The sequence below is a fragment of the Choloepus didactylus genome, chromosome 5 (genome assembly GCF_015220235.1).
Source record: "Choloepus didactylus isolate mChoDid1 chromosome 5, mChoDid1.pri, whole genome shotgun sequence".
Lineage (NCBI taxonomy): Eukaryota > Metazoa > Chordata > Mammalia > Pilosa > Megalonychidae > Choloepus > Choloepus didactylus.
In genome coordinates this window covers 164,330,759-164,351,394 of record NC_051311.1, presented here as the reverse complement: position 1 = coordinate 164,351,394, position 20,636 = coordinate 164,330,759, and the positions used below count along the sequence as shown (strand labels likewise).

At 46.2% G+C, this 20,636-nt stretch overlaps 1 protein-coding gene across 1 annotated transcript; it reads left to right on the top strand.

The window, feature by feature from the left end:
* The first annotated feature begins 15,159 nt into the window (after window positions 1-15,159).
* Window positions 15,160-17,382, top strand: MYL7 (myosin light chain 7). The gene is made up of 6 exons (XM_037837582.1): window positions 15,160-15,210; window positions 15,438-15,513; window positions 15,900-16,004; window positions 16,371-16,449; window positions 16,703-16,751; window positions 17,281-17,382. The coding sequence occupies exons 1-6, from the start codon at window positions 15,175-15,177 to the stop codon at window positions 17,380-17,382; spliced, it is 447 nt and encodes a 148-aa protein (XP_037693510.1). The 5' UTR covers window positions 15,160-15,174.
* Window positions 17,383-20,636: the final 3,254 nt, after the last annotated feature.

Genomic DNA, 20,636 nt, shown 5'->3' with positions numbered 1-20,636 from the left:
TTAGGTTGTGTTCTCGCTTTCTTGATAATTTCTTTCAAGGCACAAAAGTTTTAAATGTTGATGAAATAAAATTTATCTGTTGTTTATTTTGTTTCTAGTGCTTTTGGTGTCATATCTAAGAATCCACTGCTAAGTCCTAGATTATGAAGATGTGCTCCTATGTTATCTTCTAAGAGTTTTATAGTATTAGCTCTTATATTTAGGTCCTTGATCCATTTAGAGTTTATTTTTGTATATAATGTGAGGTTGGGGTCTACTTTCATTCTTTCGCATTTGGAGATCCAGTTTTCCCAGCACCACTTGTTGAAGAAACTGTTCTTCTCCCCCGTGTGTCCTTAGCACCCTTGTCAAAAGTCAACCAGCCATAGGTATGTGGGCCCTTGTCAAAAACCAATCAGTCATAAATGTGTGGTTCTATTTCTGGACTTTCACTTCTGTTCCATTAATCTATTTGTCTATCTTTATGCCAGTACCACATTGTTTTGATTGCTGTAGCTGGGTAGAGCAATTTGAAATCAGGAACTCTGAGTCCTCCAACTCCATTCTTTTTCAAGATTGTTTTGGCTACTCAGGGCCCCTTGAGATTCCCTGTGAATTTTAGAATTGGTTTTTCCATTTCTACCAAAAAAAAAAAAAAAAGGCTGCTGGAATTTTTACAGGGAGTGCATTAAAATTTGTTGAATATTGCTTTGGGTAATAGTGACATATTGAACATATTAACTCTTCCAATCTATGAACATGGAGTGCCTTGCCATTTATTTAGGTTTTCAATTTCTTTCAGCAATGTTTTGTAATTTTCAGTATACAAGTCCTTTGTATCCTCAGTTAAATTTAGATGCTATTGTGAATGGAATTGTTTTTCTTAATTTCTTCTTTGGATTATACGTTGCTAGTATATAGGAACACAATTGGTTTTTGTGTGTTAATCTTGTACCCTGCCACTTCGCTGGACTCATTTATTAGTGCTAATAGTTTTCTTGTGGATTTCTTTGGATTTTCTATATATAAAGTAATGTTGTCTGCAAACAGAAATTGTTTTATTCCTTCCTTTCCAAAATCCAGAGGTCTTTATTTCTTCATACAGCTTTGAGTTACTCTCTAGTGTCCTTTCCTTTCAAAATGAAAGATTCCCTTTGGCATTTTCTTCTTTAATCCATTGGTTGTTTAAGAGTATGCTGTTTAAGTCCCACATATTTGTAAATTTTCCAATATCCTTCTGTTATTGATTTCTAGCTTCATTATTGTCAGAGAAGTTACTTGGTATTTTTAATTTTGTTAAGATTTCTCTTATGCCCTAAAGTATAATCTATCCTGGAGAATGATCCATATGCACATGAAAAGAATATGTATTTTGCTGCGTTAGGTAAAGTTGTTTTTTTAATGCATATCTGTTAGACTTAATTGGTTTATAATATTGTTCAGGCCCTCTGTTTCCTTTCTGATCTTCTGTTTAGGTGTTCTATCCAGTATTGAAAATAGTGTATTATAATCCCCAACTGTTGTTGAACTGCATATTTCTCCCTTCAAGTCTGTCAGTGTTTGCTTCGTATATTTTAGTGCTCTATTGTTAGGTGCATATTTATTTATAATTGTTAAATCTTCTTGTTAAGTTGACCCTTTTATCAATTTTTGATGTCCTTCTTTGTCTCTAGTAACATTTTTTTAACTTAAAGTCTATTTTGCCTGATATTTTTTTTTTCATTTTTATTGAGATTGTTCAGATACCATACAATTATCCAAAGATCCAAACTGTACAATCACTTGCCCCTGGGTACCCTCATACAGCTGTGCATCCATCACACTTAATTTTTGTTCAATTTTTAGAAACTTTTCATTACTCCAGACAAGAAATAAAGTGAAAGATGAAAAAAGAATAAAAGAAAAGGAAACTCTACTCCTCCCCTATCCCTAATCAACCCCCCTCAATTGTTGACTCCTAGTATTGATATAGTACATTTGTTACTGTTTATGAAAAAATGTTGAAATACTACTAACTGTAGTATATAGTTTGTAATAGGTATATAGTTCTTCCCTATATGCCCCTCTATTATTAACTTCTAATTGTATTGTCATACATTTGTTCTGGTTCATGAAGTGATTTCTAGTATTTGTACAGTTGATCATGGACATTGCCCACCATAGGATTCAGTTTTATACATTTCCATCTTTTGACCTCCAACTTTCCTTCTGGTGACACATATGACTCTGAGCTTCCCCTTTCCACCTCATTCACACACCATTCGGCGCTGTTAGTTATTCTCACATCTTGCTACCAACACCCCTGTTCATTTCCAAACATTTAAGTTCATCCTAATTGAACATTCTGCTTATACTAAGCAACCACTCTCCATTCTTAAGCCTCATCCTATATCTTGGTACCTTATATTTCATGTCTATGAGTTTACATATTGTAATTAGTTCCTATCAGTGAGACCCTGCAATAATTGTCCTAATGTGTCTGGCTTATTTCACTCAGTATATTGCCCTCAAGTTTTTGTCATCAACCCATTTTTTTTAATATGGTTTTGTTTAAACTCACCATACATTCCATCCCAAGTAAATAATCGATGGTTTTCTGCATGGTCATACATTTATGTGTTCACCACCTTCACCACTATCTATATAAGAGCATCTACATTTCTTCCACAAGGCAGGAGGGAGAGTCAAAGAAGGTAGAGAGGCAAAAGAAAGAGGAAAAAAAAATGACATGTAGGAAGCAGCAAAAGGAAAAATAACCTTAAATCAAAGTAGAATAAAGAATCAGACAATACCACCAATGTCAAGTGTCTAACATGCCTCCCCTATCCCCCCCTCTTATCTGCATTCACCTTGGTATATCACCTTTGTTACATTAAAGGAAGCATAATACAATGATTCTATTAGTTACAGTCTCTAGTTTATGCTGATTGCATCCCTCCCCCAATGCTTCCCCATTTTTAACACCTTGCAAGGTTGACATTTGCTTGTTCTCCCTCGTAAAAGAACATATTTGTACATTTTATCGCAATTGTTGAATACTCTAGATTTCACCAAGTTACACAGTCCCAGTTGTTATCTTTCCTCCTTTCTTGTGGTGTCTCACATGCTCCCCATCTTCCTCTCTCAACCGTATTCATAGTTACCTTTGTTCAGTGTACTTACATTGTTGTGCTACCATCTCCCAAAATTGTGTTCCAAACCACACACTCCTGTCTTCTATCACCCTGTAGTGCTCCCTTTAGTATTTCCTGTAGGGCAGGTGTCTTGTTCACAAAGTCTCTCATTGTCTGTCAGAAAATATTTTGAGCTCTCCCTCATATTTGAAGGACAGCTTTGCTGGATACAGGATTCTTGGTTGGTGGTTTTTCTCTTTCAGTATCTTAAATATATCACACCACTTCCTTCTTGCCTCCATGGTTTCTGCTGAGAGATCCGCACATAGTCTTATTAAGCTTCCTTTGTATGTGATGGATTGCTTTTCTCTTGCTGCTTTCAGGATTCTCTCTTTGTCTTTGACATTTGATAATCTGATTATTAAGTGTCTTGGCATAGGCCTATTCATATCTCTTCTGTTTGGAGTACGCTGCGCTTCTTAGATCTGTAATTTTATGTCTTTCATAAGAGATGGGAAATTTTCATTAATTATTTCCTCTATTATTGCTTCTGCCCCCTTTCCCTTCTCTTCTCCTTCTGGGACACCAAGGATACGTACATTATTGTACTTTGTTTCATCCTTGAGTTCCTGGAGACATTGCTCATATTTTTTCATTCTTTTCTCCATCTGCTCCTTTGCGTGTAGGCTTTCAGGTGTTTTGTTCTCCAGTTCCTGAGTGTTTTCTTCTGCCTCTTGAGATCTGCTGTTGTATGTTTCCATTGTGTCTTTCATCTCTTGTGTTGTGCCTTTCATTTCCATAGATTCTACTAGTTGTTTTTTTGAACTTTTGATTTCTGCCGTATACATGCCCAGTGCTTCCTTTACAGCCTCTATCTCTTTTGCAATATCTTCTCTAAACTTTTTGAATTGACTTAGCATTAGTTGTTTAAATTCCTGTATCTCAGTTGAAGTGTATGTTTGTTCCTTTGACTGGGCCATAACTTTGTTTTTCTTAGTGTAGGTTGTAATTTTCTGTTGTCTAGGCATGGTTTCCTTGGTTATCCAAATCAGGTTTTCCCAGACCAGAACAGGATCAGGTTCCAGAGGGAAGAAATATTCAGTATCTGGTTTCCCTGCGGGTGTGTCTTAGAAAATTGCTCCACCCTTTGATGCCTCAGGTCACTGTGCTTTTCTGCCCAGCAGGTGACGCCTGTTAGCCTATAATTCTTGACTGGTGTAAGGAGGTATGGCCGTGTTCCCCAAGGCTCTGGGGTCTGGTTCTGAATGGAAAGGGCCCCACCCCTTTCCTCCTAGAGAAGACAGAGCCCCCAGATGGAGGTCATTAGCATTTCAATGGTGTCACTCTCTGTTTGTGCTGTCTCCACCCTTCCCAGAGTCACAGCCCTGGAAACTGAAAATGACTGGGGCTTTCTCCACTGAGCCAAAAAAGAAACAGATAGTCCCCTTCAGACCCAGTCCAAGGCGACCCTCCGGCTCTCCCAGGTCAGTCGTCACCCAAAGCCTCTGTCTGGTTTTTGGGGCTGCATACCTGTAGTGAGCAGTTCACACTCGCTACTTAAAACCCCAGTTGGAGCTCAGCTGAGCTATATTCGCTTGCTGGGAGAGGGCTTCTCTCTGGTACCACGAGGCTTTGCAGCTCTGGCTATGAGGGAGGGGGTCTCCCGACCTGGTTCCGCAGGTTTTACTTACAGATTTTATGCTGTGTTCTCAGGCATTCCTCCCAATTCAGGTTGGTGTATGATGAATGGATGGTCTCGTTTGTCCCCCCGCAGTTGTTCTGGATTATTTACTAGTTGTTTCTGGTTTTTTGTAGTTGTTCCAGGGGGACTACTTGGCTTCCACTCCTCTCTATGCCACCATCTTGCCCGAGTCCCTATTTTGCCTGATATTAATATACTCACCCCATATGTCTTTCAGTTACTATTTGCATGAAATATTTTTTTCATCCTTTTGCTTTCATCCAGTTTGTACCTATGGATCTAAGAAAGGTCTTGTGCTGGTTTGAATCTATTATGCCCCCACAAAAGCCATGTTCTTTGAATCCAGTCTTGTTGGTGCAGCCTTGTCATGGGTGGGAACTTTTGAATTTATGGAGATGTAACCCACCCAACTGTGGGTAAGATCTTTTGATTAGATTATTTCTGTGGAGGTGTGACCCTGCCCATTCAAGGTGGGTCTTGATTAGTTTACTGGAGTCCTTAAGAGAGCTCAGGGGCCAACACAGACCCAGACACCTCAAGATCATACAGAAAGATGTTTGGAGATGCTAAGCTAAGAGATGAAGCCCAGAGTTTGCTCCAGAGAAGCTAATAGAGGACCCCCAGATACTTAGAGAGAAACAACCCAGGAGAACAGGCAAGGATGCACGGGAGCTGAGAGAGAGAAGCTAAGAGAGACAGAAGCCCAGAGACATTTTGGAGAAAGCCATTTTGAAACCACCAGGAGCAAAGGACCAGCAGACACCAGCCGCATGCCTTCCCAGCTGACAGAGGTGTTCCGGATGCCATAGGCCCTTCTTCAGTGGAGGTATCCTCTTGTTGATGCCTTAGTTTGGACACTTTTATGGCCTTAGAACTGTAAATTTGTAACCTAATAAACCCCCATTTTGAAAGCCAATCCATTTCTGGTATTCTGCGTAACAGCAGCTCTTGCAAACTGGAACACCAGGCAAAAAGTTCCCCATGAATTTTATAGGGACTTACTTACAGGAAGATTTTTCCCAATGGCAGCCAGTTGGGAAATAGAAGTCAATGATCCACGTAAACAAGAAGAGGATTGCCTTACATACAGCTCAGCAAAGCCTCACTTTATCTGGTGACAGTTGGTTTCAGCAGAGCCTCTCGAGAGCTGGTTACAAAGAAACCTCAGCTGAGTCTCGTAAAAGTTGATAACCAACAGTAATTAGGCTCCATGACTTTCAATGTCATTGAGTGTCTGTGCTCTGGTCACTTGGGCTGCTGTGTGCTCAAGGCTCCATCCTTTTCCCTAAGGGAGAGGGATTGCCAACCATGAGCTGCCACACACCATCTTTATTACAAATCCATCCTTCTTTGGTTTCATTGTAAAGAAAATCAGATTGATCATTGGCTTCTGTCTCTTCTAAAGCAAAGTCATCCATTTGCTCTTAATAAATCATGAGTTGAATATTGGGGAGAGAAAATTTTTAATTCTATGTCTGATATAGGAGCTAATGAGAAAGATAATTTTGGAGTCTTATTCTTGGTCATTGCTTTAGCTTCTGTATCTGCCATGTTATTTCCTTTTATTAAGTCTGTCTCTCCCTTTTGGTGGCCAAAATAGTACATTATAGCTACTTTCTCAGGTAACATTATGCTTCCAGTAGGGCCAGAATTATATCTGCAGGTCTAATTTGTTTTTCTTTCAGACATCAACAATCCCCTTTCTTTTCAAATGCTTCCATGAGCATGAACTATATTAAGTACATATTAAGAGTCCATATATATATGCTCTGCTTCTTTCCTAAAAGCCCTAGTGAGTGCAATAAGTTCTGTTCGTTGTGCTGACATACCTGGTGAAAAGGCTTCACTTTCTAGCGACCTCTGGAGAGTTACCACTGCATATCCAGCTCTCCAGAGTCCTTGTTCCATGAAGCTGCTTCCATCAGTATACATCTCCAGTCAGGATTTTCTAGGGGCTGATATGAGAGGTTGGGACAGCTGGAATAGACTTCATCAATTATGTGAATACAGTATGTATGGGTTCACCCTCTCCACTTGGGAGTAAGAAGGCTGGGTTTAAGCAGAAAGGAACATTTAAGGTGATGCTTGGATTATCTAACAGGATGGCTTGGTACTTTCCTAATTGGCCAGCTGTAAACCAGCATCCACCTTTCTTGTTCCAATGAACAGCAGTAAGACGCCACAGGGAGTGTGGACGGTGGTGGGTTGGTTGCCCTAGGGGGAATTTCTCGGAGTCTTTAAGAATGTCACAGGAGCCGCCCCTGCTCTTAGAAACACTGGCCAACCGTGGGTCATACTGCTTAGCTGTTTGGCGAAGTAAGCTACTGGACACCTGGCATTCCCTAATATCTGGGTGAGGACACCAAGTCCGATTTCCTGTCTTTCATGAACAAAAAAGGTCAGATGGCTTTCTTGGGTCTGCGAGTCCAAGGGCTGGAGCTGTCATGAGTTTTTCTTTTATAATTTGAAAGGTACTTTTACATTTAGCAGTCCAATTTAAAGGCTCTTGATCTAATCCCTTCAGAGCCTCATATAATGGCTTAGCTATGAGCCTGAAGTTTGGAATCCAAATTCAGCAAAACTCTGCCATTCCTAGAAATCCCCTAAGTTGTTTTCTAGTGGTTGGCTCCACCACTCTGGCCAGGGCCTCTCTTTGATCAGATAATAAATTTCTTTGTCCTTTTGACAGTTCAAAGCCTAAGTACTTTACTGAAGAGTGCAACATTTGAGCCTTCTGATTAGAAACCTTACATCCTTCTGTGAGGAAGTTTAAGGCTTGAATTGTATTTTTATAAGATTCTTTTGTTACAGTTGCAATTTAAATGCCATCTACATACTGTAACAAAACCCCTGCTTGTAAGTGTGGTTCTCTTAAGTCTCTAGCGAAGGCCTCTCCAAAGATTGTGGGAGTGTTTTTAAATCCTTGTGGAAGAACAGTCCAGTGATATTGCTGTTTAAATTGGTAACAGGATCTTCCCACTCAAAAGCAAAGAGCTCTTGAGATTCTGGACTGAGGGATGTCCAATAAAAGGCATCTTTTAAATCCAGGACTATAAAAATGCTGAGATGCCAGGGTAGCGAGTAAAGTATATGGATTTGGAACTAGGATGAGTGTCTTCTACAATTTGGTTAATAATTCAGAGATCTTGCACAAATCTGCATTCATTTAAAATACCCAGCTTTCACACTGGCAATACTGGAGTATTGTATGGAGATTGACAGGGGCATATTAATCAATGTTTTAAGAATGTTTTAATTAGTGGTTCAGTTCCTTCCCTGGATTCTTGTTTGAGCAGATATTGTTCAACGTGACAAATGGGTACCCTGCACAGCTTTACCTGAACCCGTTTTGCTGACGTTCCACCTGCCCAGGCTTCTCGTTTCACTGCTTTCAGGATTTCATCCAGGACTGGGGCAGATTCTTCACTTCTTCCCACAAACAGCAATGCAGCTGTGCATTTAATTTGTTTAGCAAACCTCTTCCCAGTGGGGGAACTGGAAATTCAGGTACATATAGGAAGCTCTGTTTTTAAATGAGTATTTCCTAGTTGACATTCAAGAGGCTGTAAAAAAAAAAAAGGCTTATTATTATTGGCTCCAGATTTTCCAATTACCAAAACTGTGTTTGGGGAAAGGGCCCCTTGTTTCTGATTTTAAGATGGAATATATGGCTCCAGTTTATTAAAAAGTCTATTAACTTTTTTTCCCACTAGTTTAGATACCCGGGACTCATGGTGGGAGATGATGATATGACTGTTAAAGTTGGATGGTGCTTCAGGCCCCATTGATCCAGGTTACTGTCTGCAGCTTCCTGTTGGGGCATTTGTAATTTGGGTTGCCCAGCCTCCCTGGAAGCTGGGACAACCCCTCTTCCAATGCCCTTCCTCCTTGCAGTGGGCTCATTGTCGTTGTCCTAGAGGACAGCGAACTTTGGATTGGTCCTCGGGGATCCCGGGGGTCTTACCCTTCATCGATCTTCTCCTTTGGTCGATCAGTCTCATCTCAATCCTGAGAACCCTGGACTGATGGCTGCTCCCAGCAAGGTGGCCTGATGTTTCATCTGCTGTTCTTGAAGATGATCTTGATTATTAAGGATCTTAAATGCAATCTCAACTAGTTATGACATAGACTTTCCAATTTCTGTAGTTTCTTCCTTATGTCTGGAGCACTTGGGCTAATAAAAGTCATGTTAATTAGCCTCATGTTATCTGGGTGTTCAGGATCCAGGTAAGTGTATGGTCTATATGCTTCAAATAATTGCTCAAGAGAAACAGAGGGGTTTTCCATGGGTCCTTGTTGGATTTCTTGTACCTCTCTTAGGCTTTTAGGCTTTGAGGCCCCTTTCTACATCCCCATAATTATACACCCTTTGTAATGATGTAGTTTGGCTCGATCTCCTTCCTAATTTGGGTCCTAGTGCAGCTCTGTTGAAGGGATGGCTAAGACTCCTTGGACTTGAATTGGGCTGTTATGTGTAAATTATGTAGCCTGTCCACTTCTTGTGTAGCCTCTTCAAGAACCATCCTACAATCCTCCGGAGTGAGAATCACATTTAACAATGCCTGGTTATCTTCCCAGGTTGGATTACATGTAGCAAAAATAGAAGCAAAGAGCTCCTCCATCTTTTGGGGATCCTCTGATAGGAAGGCATACCAACTTTCAGATGAATAAGTCAGAAGTGGAGGAGGGAGAATGTACATATACACATCGTCTTGGATTGCCTGGATCATCAATCCCAGCTGGCACTTGCCTTAATAGGAATGGCCATGCCTGCAATTGGAGAGGTCCCTGGCCAAATTGAGTGCCCTGGGGTGGGGAGACCGCTCCTGCCCTCCTAAGTGATGAAGGCCTTGAGGTCCCTCTCTAAGGCATAGGGAGGTGGAGGAGCAGAGGGTTATTCTAAATGGAACAGTGGAAGATCTGCCTCTGGATTGGGATCAGGCAACACTTGGTTTGCATGCTTGAATCCCCTGAGCTGTTAATATGCTTTTTCTTAACAGCTGGATCATGAGAGCTTTCTTTCGGAATCATAACATGACATTTCTTCTATAGACTCTTATTCTGGAATAAATACATAAAACATGGAACAAATGATGTTTCATCCCATATCTCCTCTCTTTTACAAAACAATGCTAACTGTATCATAGTCTTATGAGCGAGAGAACCAGTCTCAGGCCACTTTTCTCCTAAATCCAAATCATATTGTGGGCAGACTGTATTACAAAAATATATCATTTGACTCTTTTTCATAGACTTGTACCCAAACCATTCCCATTTTTTAATAATGCACCCTAATGGGCTGCACTCTGGAATGCTACTAGCATTTCCCATTTTAATAATTATCAAATATTATTAATTTACAATAACAGATTTAACTCAAATATGTCAAAATTTTTCAAAGTGGTGAAATATTTACAGACTGTTAAGTAAGTATGTATTCTGGTTTGCTAAAGCTGCCAGAGTGTAATACAGCAGAAATAGATTGGCTTTTACAATGGGGGTTTATTAGTTCACAAAATTACAGTTCTAAGGCCATGAAAGTGGATGATACCTTCTCTGAGGAAAGGCCAATGGCATCTGGGGTTCCTCTGTCACATGGGAAGGCACATGGCTGGCTCTGGTGATCCCCCCAGGTTTTAACTTCTGGTTTCAGTGCTTTCTCCAAAATGTCTCTGAGCTTCTGTATCAGCTTCTCTAAGCTCTCTCCAAAATGTCTCTGCCTTTTATCCTCTCATAACGGTCTCCAGCAAGGGGATTAAGACCCACCTTGGATGGGTGGGGTCACATCTCCATGGAAACAACCTAATTACAAAGTCCCACCCACAATGGGTGTGCCCCCACAAGAGTGGATTAAAGAACATAGGCTTTCCTGGGGTACATAATAGATTCAAACCAGCACAATATCTGATTACGAGAGATAAGTTATATGTATATTACAATTTCAGACTCAAGACAGAATCAGAATGGTACCCAGAAAACAAAAAGTTGTAGTGGTCAGAGCAAAGGAGAACATTCTGGAAGCGGGACCTAGAGCCTCAAACCCTGGTCCAGGGGCCTTGAACCCCATACTGTCTGCCTTGATGATTTACTCAAGACGTCTGGACCTGGGACTGTTTCTTCCTTTGAAACTTCAAAGTGCCGATGAGCCCTGGGAGCCTGCAGAGCAGGACACCGGCCATAGGCCTCTAAACTAGTAGGTCAGGCTGGCTGCCTAGACTTAGTTACCATGGTCACCCATCCAGCCGAGGCACCTGGGTTCCCTCCAGAGTCACCAAAATTGTTACCCAACCGGATTCATTGACTGTTGTGCATGTAAGCCAATCTATGACCCCAGGGTTTCATAGAGAGAAGTTTTATTAAAGCACACACTGTGTAGGAGAACAGGAGGCAAAAAAAAAAAAGTCCTCAGAACTCTCTCCCTGAGTCATATGAGTTTGGGGTTTTTATGGGATTAGACAAAAGGAGGTGAAGATGGTGACTTTGGAAGTGTGGGTCTAAGAAGTTCTTTCAAGAGCTGGAGTAAGCACTAGTTAACAGTTTACAGAATTAACATAAGGCTAAGAAGTTCTTTGCATTATGTTGCAGTTTACAGCAATATTGTATATAGTTTAACATATGATAACTAAGCTAAATAAACAGACTGACGAAAAACAACAACAATAACAACAACCTGGCCAGGACAAATAGATTGCTCCCAGCTATAGAGTATTATAAAACATAAGATAACAAGTAAGGGGTAGAAGTAAACTAAAATTGCATTTACATTTAAAATCTTGTGGTCAGTAGTTATGACAACAGCAGCTACACAGTTACAAAGGTAGCCAACCAAAAAATGTATATATAAAAAATAAAATAAGGAGGCACACTGGCTCTTTATGCGTATGGGCCAGAAGAAAACACTGCTGCCTAGAGCTCTGCACCGGGGGTAGCATCTCTGCTGGGCCCTCAGGGAGTTGTCAGAATAAACTGCACAGGAAAGAGAAAGAAAACACAACCCCAAAGAAAAAGGTGCGCTGGCTCTTTAAGTCCTGGTGGCTGCTGGTATGAAACCAGAAGCCTCAGCTGCCCATACCCAGAAGGGGGGAAAACAACCAAAGAAAGTGCCCTTGCTCTTGTCTGGGTGGGTGCTGGTGGGAGGCCAAACTGCCTTCCAGAGGGCTGAAACTGAGGCCAGCTTCCACCCTGGTGGCTCAGAGATCCCCCAGACCAAACTTGACCCTCGACCCCGCCTTTTGGAGGAGGAGGCTCCCTCTGCCAGCCCCAGCCCTCGCCTGTTGCCCTGGAATCCAAGCCGCATTGCCACGGCCACAGCTTTCTGCAACCATGGGGCTGAGCAGTGGGGCCAGGTCCCTGGCACATGCTTTCACCTACAAAAGCTGAACTCTCTGCACCTTGTGCTTCCTCTGGCCATCCCATAGTCGAAATGAAAAGGTGGGTCTTTCCAATAAACATTTTTAAACTTTTGAGCATGGCCTTGTCCACCATTCTTCGAGCCCGGAGTGGGAGGATGTGGGGAACAATCTGTAGGCGAGTCCACCTGCAGATGCTTCCGTAAGCCCAGATGTTTCCTGGACTTCATGGTCCCCTCTGTCCTGCTGGGCCCAGGGAAGCGTGAAGCTGATGGCCCAGACTGTAGGAACCAGAATTGGGGGAGGGGAGGGTGTCAGGGCTACTGGACCGTTTCTGGGCCTTTCCCAAGACCCTGTTCACCCGCCCATGCCGCCTTCTCCGAAAGCCCTGAAAGCAGTGCTGGCAGAGGAGTGGGAGGGTGTGTTAGTTTCCTGGGCTGCTCAAGCAAATACCATGATGGGGTTGGGTTAAATCATGAGAATTCATTGGCTCATAGTTTTGAGGCTAAAAGAAAGTCAAAATCCAAGCATCATCAAGGCAATGAGTTCTTCTCAAAGACTGGCATTCTGGGGCTGGCTGCTGGTGATCCTTTCTCCTCCCCTTCTTTTCTGGTTCCATTGACCTTCAGCTTCTTGCTTCCAATAGCTTTCTTATTGTCTGAATTTCATTTTGCTTGTAAAGGACTCCAGTAAATAGGATTAAGACTCATCCTGATTGAGGTGGGCTCACACCTTAACTGAAGTAACCTCATCAAAACATCCTACCTACAATGGATCCACACCCCCAGGAATGGATTAGGTTTAACATGTTTTTTTTCTGGGGTACACACAGCTCCAAGCCACCACAGAGAGCATTGCTCAGGGAGGGGGACAGGAGCTGGTCTCTTCTGGACCATGTGGGTTGTCACAGTGATTGGGAGCCAGAGGTACAAGATTTCACACGATGTCCAAGACCCCTCCAGCTGTCAGGCGAGTAAAAAGTCTATTGCAGTTAGACAAGCCCAATATGTGACCTTAAACACATATTTTTTAATTTTTTTGATGGATAAATTTTTTTTTCAATGAGAGCCATCACCCCGTAAATCAAGGAAAGACTGTATTTCTGTTCTATTCAGAACTTAACCCAAAGCTGTGATTTGGGAAAGTCACATCCATCACTGTTCATATGCTCCCATTTCATGGAATTGCTTCCACTCATCTTCATTCTCTTAAATCCAATTATTCACAATAAATTGGTGCAAGCATCTAATTTCTTCCTTAAGTCTTCTCACATACTCATGTTCAGCATTAATACACTGAAACACATTTTATTATAAATTTCTATATATGTCTTCTTTATATTATAGCTTAAGGCATTGTATTGATTTTTTAAAAAAAATTCTCTGTGTAGGTAGCTTGTATAGTCTGTGAATTTTGTTTCAGGAGGGGCTATAGGGGAGGGCTCTCTCTCTGCATTTCTCAGCCCAAAGACCAGAGAAAGTCACCAACAAGCAACAGGCCCTGCCCCAGGGTGAGGGGCGGCAGGGTGGGAGCAGGCTTGCAGAGCTGTCTCGAGGTGGAGGGGGGCGGGCAGGAGCTCAGCCAGTGAGGCCCACATCATCTACCTCTAGCAGCCACGGTGGAACCAGGAGACTTCTGCTCTGTGACAGTAGATGGGTGACACCTCCCAGGTACCGCCCCCCAGCTGTTCAGGCAGGCAGCACCCACAGCAGGGGTCCATGGCGGTCCGGGGCAGCCACCCTAGCCCCACCCAGCATGATGGAGACAGCACCCGTGCCATCTGCCCGTCAGACCCCCCGGGGGACACACACATCCATACAGCTGGTGTCCTGGAGGATCCAGAGCCCTGGAGGGAGGCATCAGACTATAAACAGCTCAGTGCCCAGGCACAGGGGCGACAAAGCACAGCTCCCTGCAGGGGGCATCCGAGGGCTCCTAAGGAGGTGGAGTTTAAGATGGGACTTGAGAAGGGCAGAGCTGGAGGTGTCCACAGGGAGGTGCTCTTGGCAGGGGACAGCAGCTGCAAAGGCCTGGAGGTGGGGGAGCAGCCAGACCCCACTGATTTCCTTTAATCCCCACAACCCCTGACCACAGCCAAAGCCAAGCATAAATTCTGCTTGGGGAAGGTTGGGGGAAGGTTGGGGGAAGGGGGGGGTGCACACAGCCAGCTCAGGATGGCCTTCTGCTACCTGATCAGAGGGGCATGAGGCAACGCCAATGGTTGTCACCAAAACCTCTGGGGGTCCCTGGGGTTCAGGCCAGAGACCACCCTCAGAACCACCCACCTCCCTCCCAAGCCAGCCCTCTTGGATGGGGCATAGTGATTCTGGGCTGTACCTGCAAGAAGACGCTGTGAGGGGCACCTGCTGTGACTGGCAAGGACCCGAGGCCAAATTTAGGGGGCCCTCTATTGGGCATTTAAATTGCTTGGGGCTTCTCCTACCTCCTCCCTGGGATGGTTGGACACACAGCATTGAGTGAGTAAATGCAAGACCCCTATGGGACACATGGCTGGAGACCGCCCGGACCCTCCTGTCCCCCGCCCCCCAGGCCAGCAGGACAGCCAAGTTTGGGCCTGTCCTCTGCTCCATTCCTTATTTGGCCCTCCAGGTGATAAGGCTGCCACATAAAAGGGGGGCTGCAGGGCCCCAAGCTGTAAGCAAGCCGCATTCCAGAGAGGATGGTGAGTACCAGGCGGGGAGACCGGAGGCCACAGGTGCCTTTGTGTCTGGAGAGCTGAACCAGCTCCCAGAGGCCCCAGAAAGGGCCTGGCCCTGGAAGATGCTCTCTCCAGACTCCTGGGCCTGTAGGGGCCCAAGAGGTGGCTTCCAGGGACAAGGACCCTAAGCCAGGCTTTCTGGGGAATGGTCTGGGGCTGCCTGGATGGGGTGGGGGCAGCAGCAGGACCGTGGGGAACACCGGAGAAGACACCTCCCCACCCATGGTGTTGCAGGCCAGCCGGAAGGCGGGGACCCGGGGCAAGGGGGCAGCCGGCAAGCAGGCCCAACGCGGCTCGTCTAACGTCTTTTCCATGTTCGAGCAAGCCCAGATCCAGGAGTTCAAGGAAGTGAGCGCCCCACCCCCACACAGCCTCGGACCCCAGCCTGTCCCGGCTGCCCCCCCAACCCTAATATGCACCACTTCTCTGGAGCCCTGGCAGCTCGTCCAGAGCCCCCCAGAACTGCCCCAGCCCTTGTTTCTCACACCAACCAGGGCTCCCCCTCATCTCTTGCCCTCCTGAGGTGGGGGGGGAAGGGGGTGTCATCACTGAGACACGGTTTCCCCAACTCCCAGGCTTTCAGCTGCATTGACCAGAACCGAGATGGAATTATCTGCAAATCGGACCTGCGGGAGACCTACTTCCAGCTCGGTGTGTGGGCCCCGACCCCCAAACCCTCCCAGCCCTGTCCCCACAGTGGAAGGGACCGGCTCAGATGCCCACCCCAAACTGCCCCAAGCAGAGCAGCTCTGGATGACAGGAGACCAATGAGAGAAAACAGACATCCCCACCCCAACTCCAGCCAAAGCCCCTCCGCCCTCTCCCCCTCCCACTGCTCCCCATCTCCTCACACCTCCTCCCCCTCTTTTCACACCTCTCTTTCACTTCACCTCCCGGCTTCCCTTCCCTCCTCCCCCCTCCCTGCCCCCACCCTGAGCTGCCTCTGTGGCTGGGAAGGAGGGGAGGACAGCCTGGGCCCTGCTCTGGGGTCCCCATGGTCTCAGATCCATGTGGTGCCCCCCCACCCTGAACCCCAGGGAAGGTCAGTGTCCCAGAGGAGGAGCTGGATGCCATGCTGCAGGAGGGGAAAGGCCCCATCAACTTCACCGTCTTCCTCACCCTCTTTGGGGAGAAGCTCAATGGTGAGCCTGGGGCAGGTTGGGGGGCCTCCTCTAGCCTGCCAGGCACAGAGCCAGAGTCCCCTCTCCCCCACCACCTCCGGCCTGACTCCTGCCACTGCCCGCCCTGCACCAACAGCAGCCACATGCCCAGGGCCCACCCAGGGCCCCAACTTGGCCCCAACCTCCCATGGGTCCACAGAGCCTCTGTCTGGGGTCAGAAAATGTGTCTTCAGTATCCACCCCCAAATCTGGTTCCCAAGCTCCTGGCCAGGCCTGCCCCAAGGGGACACACCCCCCTCCTGGCTTCCCTCTGTCTTCATGGAAGTGGGCTTCTCCTGGGCAGGGGCTGGGGCTGGGGGAGGCTCACCTGGCCTCCTCCACCCCCAGGGACAGACCCTGAGGAAGCCATCCTAAGCGCCTTCCGCATGTTTGACCCCGATGGCAAAGGGGTGGTGAACAAGGACGAGTAAGTGCAAACCCGCTCCCCAGTGGGCGAGAGGGACTCCCTGCTGGGGAGCAAGAGGGGCGAGGCTGGACCACTCCAACCCTCGTGCTGTGAGGGTCACCAGCACCCCCAGCTGTGAGGGTCACCAGCCCTCCACCTGCTGTGAGGGTGGCCACCTCCACTTTGGGGGCTTTCCCTTCTCACAAGCAATGGGAGCCTTCCGTCACCCACCATGGGTACCTGGCCCCTCACTCAGCCATGCCATTTCTACCAGGTTCAAGCAGCTGCTCCTGACACAGGCAGACAAGTTCTCTCCAGCCGAGGTGAGACTCCCCAGCTCCTTCAGCACCCCCTCCAGGCCCTTCCAGGGTCCTCACCTTGCAGGGCACTGGGGATGCCTCAGTGAGGGAGACAGACCCACAGGGCCTTACTGGGACCTAAGAGATGGTGCTCAGACCAGGACACTGGGGGCCTTCCTTGAGGAGCCCGGGAAGGTGAAGGAGAGCACGGTGTGTGCAGAGGCTGGGGTAGAGGTGGGGAGCAGTGGCACAGGTGCGGTGGGTGGACAGGGAAAGGGGGGGGGCATCTCCACGGGCCCAGGGCGGCTCTTCAACCTGTGTCCTCCATTCAGCCCCTCCTCCATCCCCTCACCCCATTCTAGATGACATGTCAGACGACAGAAAAATATTGCTCAGAGTGTGTGATTTGGGATTGAAAAGGCAGCTCCAGGGTGGCGGTGTGCAGGGTCTCAGGTGTCGCTTCACGTCACAGCCAGAGCCCCCCTACCCCCAGCCCCCTGCCCCCGCTGACCGGCTGCACTTGGAACTAGGTTCTCACCTGTGCCTCCCCCAGGTGGAGCAGATGTTTGCCCTGACACCCATCGACCTGGCGGGGAACATTGACTACAAGTCCCTGTGCTACATCATCACCCACGGAGACGAGAAGGAGGACTAAGGGGGGGGTCACCAACTTGGGGGCACTCAGTGCCACCTCAATAAATGCTGTTGCCCAATTAGACCCGCCGTGGTGGCCTGTCTGTGACAGATGGGGTGGGGACGAGTGGGGGGGATCTGAAGTTCTCATGGGGGGCCTGCATGGGTGCTGCCGTTGCTGTGATAAAACCCACCACCATGGTGAGCCAGGCCCTTGCAAACACGCCAGGCTTGTGTTTTAGTAGGCTGAGGCCCAGAGAGGGTAGGGACCTTGCCCCAGCCCCAGGCTGTGTATCCAATGAAAGGGAAGGGTGGGATTTACACTCACCTCCTTCAGACCTGGGAATGAGCCACAAAGGGGTCACTTCCTTGAGGTTGTGCAGAAGGAGGTGCCTTGCCAGGCAGTCATCAAACCCTCTCTGCCCACCAACCCATCTGGTGGGCAAGGGGGTCCTGGGACTCTGCCTGCCCAGGAAGCTGACCCATAAAGCCACCTGGGACCCACTGCCCTCTCCCATCTCAGCCTGCCAGATGGGAAAAGGCACAGAGGAAAGCACAAGCAAACTTCACATTCGAAATATAAGCCGAGATCACCAAGATGCGGTGGGGAGTAGATATCAGGGGAGTAGATATCAGAGTACATGCACATTTTCAAAAGCAATGCTGGAAAACTGGCTTCCTGCCTGGTGAGCCCCTCAGGCAGTAAGGGGACTAAAGGGCCAGATAACTGAAGGGTGTTATCTGGTGAGAACTGTCTGTGTCCTGGGGGGGCTCCCCAACCCTCACCTCATCTGCAGAAACCAGGGCTGGAGGACAGGTGGCAGTGGGAGGGAGGGGACACACGTCCTCTGCTTTGCCTATTCAACAAACTGATTCCATAAAGCAAAGGGTTAGCTTTATAATCCAAGCCTCTATGGGGAAAAATTGTAAAAGACTCTGAAATGGACTGAAAAGATTACAGGTGCTTTCAAAAGGGCGTCGCCTAGCAGACTCTTCTGGGTTATGTGACTCTTTGGGATTTCGGCACCCTTCACAGCAATTGAGCTATTTTACACTCTCCATATCATAATAACTAACAGTAATGCAAATGGTTCTTGGCCATAGACACAGATGGTGGCTTCGAGTGACGTACCCCAGAAAAATATGTAATCTTGATCCATTCCTGTGGGTGTGAACCCATTGTAAATAGAACCTTTTCATGAGGTCACTTCAGTTTGAGGTGTGGCCCAACTGAATCAGGATGGGTCTTAATCTTATTACTGGAGACCTTATGAAAAAGGCCGGGGAACAGCTAGAAGCTGGAACTCAGCAGAACCTGGAAGCAAGAGAAGATAGCGCCATGTGCATTGCCACATGACGGAAAAGCCAAGGAACCCCAAGAATTGCCAGCCAGCCAGAAGATACTGTCCGTAGGAGGAAGCAAGCCCTCTAGTCTCTGAAACTCTGAGCCAATGAATTCCTGCTGTTAAGCCAACCCATTGTATGGTATTTGTTTTAGCAACTAAGAAACTAAAGCAAAATACAAATATATTTTGTCCAGTGGTTGTCCAATTGCTTTCCTTCTATGCAAGAAGCCAGTTTTCCATCTGCTAAAAAAATTAATTTCAACATCCCTCAAAGCTGTACTGATCTGCTCTTTAGATTCTTCTTTGAACCAGTTGTAATAACATCTTATTGATACCCTCATTAATTTATGAGTAAATCAAATATTTGACAAGGGGTTCATTTCTATACAAGTCATGATTTTACTTTCTTTTTTAAATGATCTTTTAACACTCCTGGTGTAGTTATCTGGTAAGGTTAGTCCTTCCTATATCAACACTGTGTTAGTTTGGAGTAAATTGGGGGCAGAGTGTGTGTGTGTGTGTGTGTGTGTGTGTGTGTGTGTGTGTGTGTGAAAAAGAGAGAGGGACAGAAACAGAGGAGACAAACCTAGAACATGAGTTAGGGCTGAGCTGTCCAATATGACAGCCACTACTCTCCTGAGCTCCTGAGCATTTGAAATGTGGCTAGTCTGAATTAAGATGGGCTGCAAGTATAAACCACATACCATATTTTGAAGATTTAGTACTAAAGAAATGCCAAACATCTCATTAATGACTTTTGTATTGATTACATGTTGAAATGATAATATTTTGGATATATTGAGTCAAAAATTAAAAACATTACTCAAGTTAATTTAACTTTTTTTTTTTTACATTTTTACTGTGGCTCCTAGAAAATTTTAAATTACGGATGTCACTTGCATTTCTGGCTTGTGCTAAGTTAGACTGTTTAATGTACTTATTTTTTAAGACTGTAATTTCTGGAGACTTTGGGGCAGCCACCCAGATTCAAGCCCAGCAAGCGGGGATCAAATACACCCATGCTCTCTACCAGCAGCGCCTGGAGTAGTGGCTCCCAAGTCCCCAAAGAAAGCTGACCACATCTGAGCAGTAACGGCTCTCAGTGTTCTGGTAGTACAGGTAGAAAGGAGAAAACTGTTTTGTTTCCAGGAAGTAGGGATCTTACAAATATGTGGGAGCCAGACTTTTTAACTCAAGGCTTCCTTCTGTTATGGCTACTGAGCCATGAAAGGGCAAACGCGGCTACTTTTACACAGCTGAAGATGTTTGCAAAAAGATGATTCCCTGAAGATGTTAGCAAAAAGTTGGGTGTAAGGTGGGCATGGCCAGGGAGCTCCATCCTCTAAGGTGGTGTCAAGGAAAAAACTGCATAGACCAGTGAATGATAAACAGGCCAGGATGACTTTATTCAAAGCTATATGCAATAGAGATGAGAGAGAGACCAGAAAGCTATTGTGAGAGAGACAGAAAAGGAAGTCTATTGTGATAGAGGGAGGGAGACCAGAAGGCTGTGACAAAAGGGGGGATAGAGAGAGAGAGAGAGAGAGAGAGAGAGAGATCGTTCAACTCTGCCAAAGCAGAGGATAGGAGAGATTTCAAGGTGAGGGAGGCCAGGGGCCTAGAGAAAAGGAGAAGTGCATCTAAAGTTTAGTCAGCCAAGAAGTGAAGGCTGATTTGGACAGTAACAGTGAGTGGGAGATATCTTAACCAGCACTGTTTTCCAGGATCCCAAGCTTCAGGTGTGATTCAACACTGTCAGGGGCCGACCACGGGTGCCATCCGCCTACTGAGAGCAGAATTTCTGGGGGACGGTGGGGCGGGGGGCACACGCCCCCGATGCAAGCCCCAGGCCCTGCAGCTCGCCTTGAGCGCAGCCACAGTCTTGGACACGCCAAGGACTGTTCATCCCCGTCCCCAACCACCCTCGCCT